This window comes from Pundamilia nyererei, unplaced genomic scaffold (genome assembly GCF_000239375.1).
Source record: "Pundamilia nyererei isolate P.nyererei 1_Seehausen unplaced genomic scaffold, PunNye1.0 scaffold02616, whole genome shotgun sequence".
In the NCBI taxonomy this organism is placed as follows: domain Eukaryota; kingdom Metazoa; phylum Chordata; class Actinopteri; order Cichliformes; family Cichlidae; genus Pundamilia; species Pundamilia nyererei.
The window spans coordinates 1-1,358 of NW_005190017.1; the positions used below are offsets into that span (position 1 = coordinate 1).

A 1,358-nucleotide genomic window follows, 5' to 3' on the forward strand; every position below is an offset into this window, starting at 1 on the left:
TTCAGTAGCTCTTCTACGCAGTTTATATCTGAATAATAACATCACATTTGTTCCTGTATTGATGTGATGAGAAGAAATGAGACCTGCTGAGGCCTCTGATACATTTATCAGCTATAGTAGGATAATGGCTCAAATGTGCAGCTGCAACATGATTTGGTTTCAATATATTTGTATTTAATGATTTTAATTAATTTCATTTGAACTTTTTTAAGTTTCATTCATCTTTTACTTTCAAATTCACACTGATGTGTTCAGCCTAAAGCTTTTTTAAACACCCTCTGAGCATCTTCAGTGAGCTTATCAAGGATCAAATTCAGAATTTGATCCTTGATAGTTTTGGTACTAGAGAGACCCATGGCTATTGGAATTCCAATAAATGGAATCCATCTGAATACTTTCTCTGCCGCAATTAATGCAGCTACGGACTCAAGTTGGGCTATCACCTTCAGGAGGAGCTCTGTAGTTATGTTTGCTGCAGCAAGTGGTGAAATGATGACAGCACACAGATCAGCATATGGCACACCTGTTCTGGCAGAAAGTCTCTTCAGAGACGGGATATCGAGACCGAATGCATGAACATAATCTGTGACAACACCAACCAGCAAAGCAGCATCAACAACAATAGAAAGACCAGGAACTGGAACAGCTGCTCCAGCTGCAGACAGAGTAGCCCAGTATTTTATTTTGGACTTCAGAGCTTGTTTCTTCTTCCTGATGATCTCTGGGTTGATGTTGGGCGTGGCACACAGCAGAGCATCTCTCTTGTGTGCAGGAAGGTCTCTGTCTAAGGTCTCATGTAAGAGAGAGAAGTGGTACAGGTGGAGCTCAAAGCTGGACACCAGGAAGACCTGTGGAGACTCGATGCCTAATCCTCTGAGTCCTGCGTCACAGAAGAAACACACAGTGTGAAGATTAAGTATGAAATAATAAATGGTCTAAAACTAGGCTTTCCTATCAGTGGATTCATTGACTCCTCTGACTCCACAGAGTTATGAAGGGTTAAACATATTATTTTTGGGTTACACTTACACTGCATTAGTTATTTAATTTGCACTTATTGGGTTTTAAAGATTATTTTATTTGTAAAAATCCTTTCTTTTGATTAATCTTGGATCCTATCTGCTGCTGTTTGTCATGGGAATGATCAGGATATTTTCTATGGAAGATTATTATGAAGCAAAATTGTAGCGGATCGCCCCGCGGGCTTCACAGCGTCAACGCGTTAGCACAGTCCAGCCCCACACACGGGGGCAATCCCCGAAAACTCGCTAACGGAGATTTGCCGCATTAATGTGGTTATGGCATTAATGTCATTTTAACAAGATTAACGCTGACAGCGCTAATATATATATGTGTGT

General features: G+C 40.5%; 1 protein-coding gene across 1 annotated transcript in view; it reads right to left on the reverse strand.

Annotated features, from left to right (window-relative positions):
• Window positions 1-251: 251 nt before the first annotated feature.
• Window positions 252-1,358, reverse strand: part of LOC102196822 (interferon-inducible GTPase 5-like) — a gene marked incomplete at its 5' end in the record, with an annotated part of 4,385 nt that continues 3,278 nt past the window's right edge. The window contains one exon of the mRNA XM_005755714.1: window positions 252-880. Coding sequence (XP_005755771.1) covers window positions 252-880 — 629 coding nt within the window. The remainder of the gene's footprint in view (window positions 881-1,358) is intronic.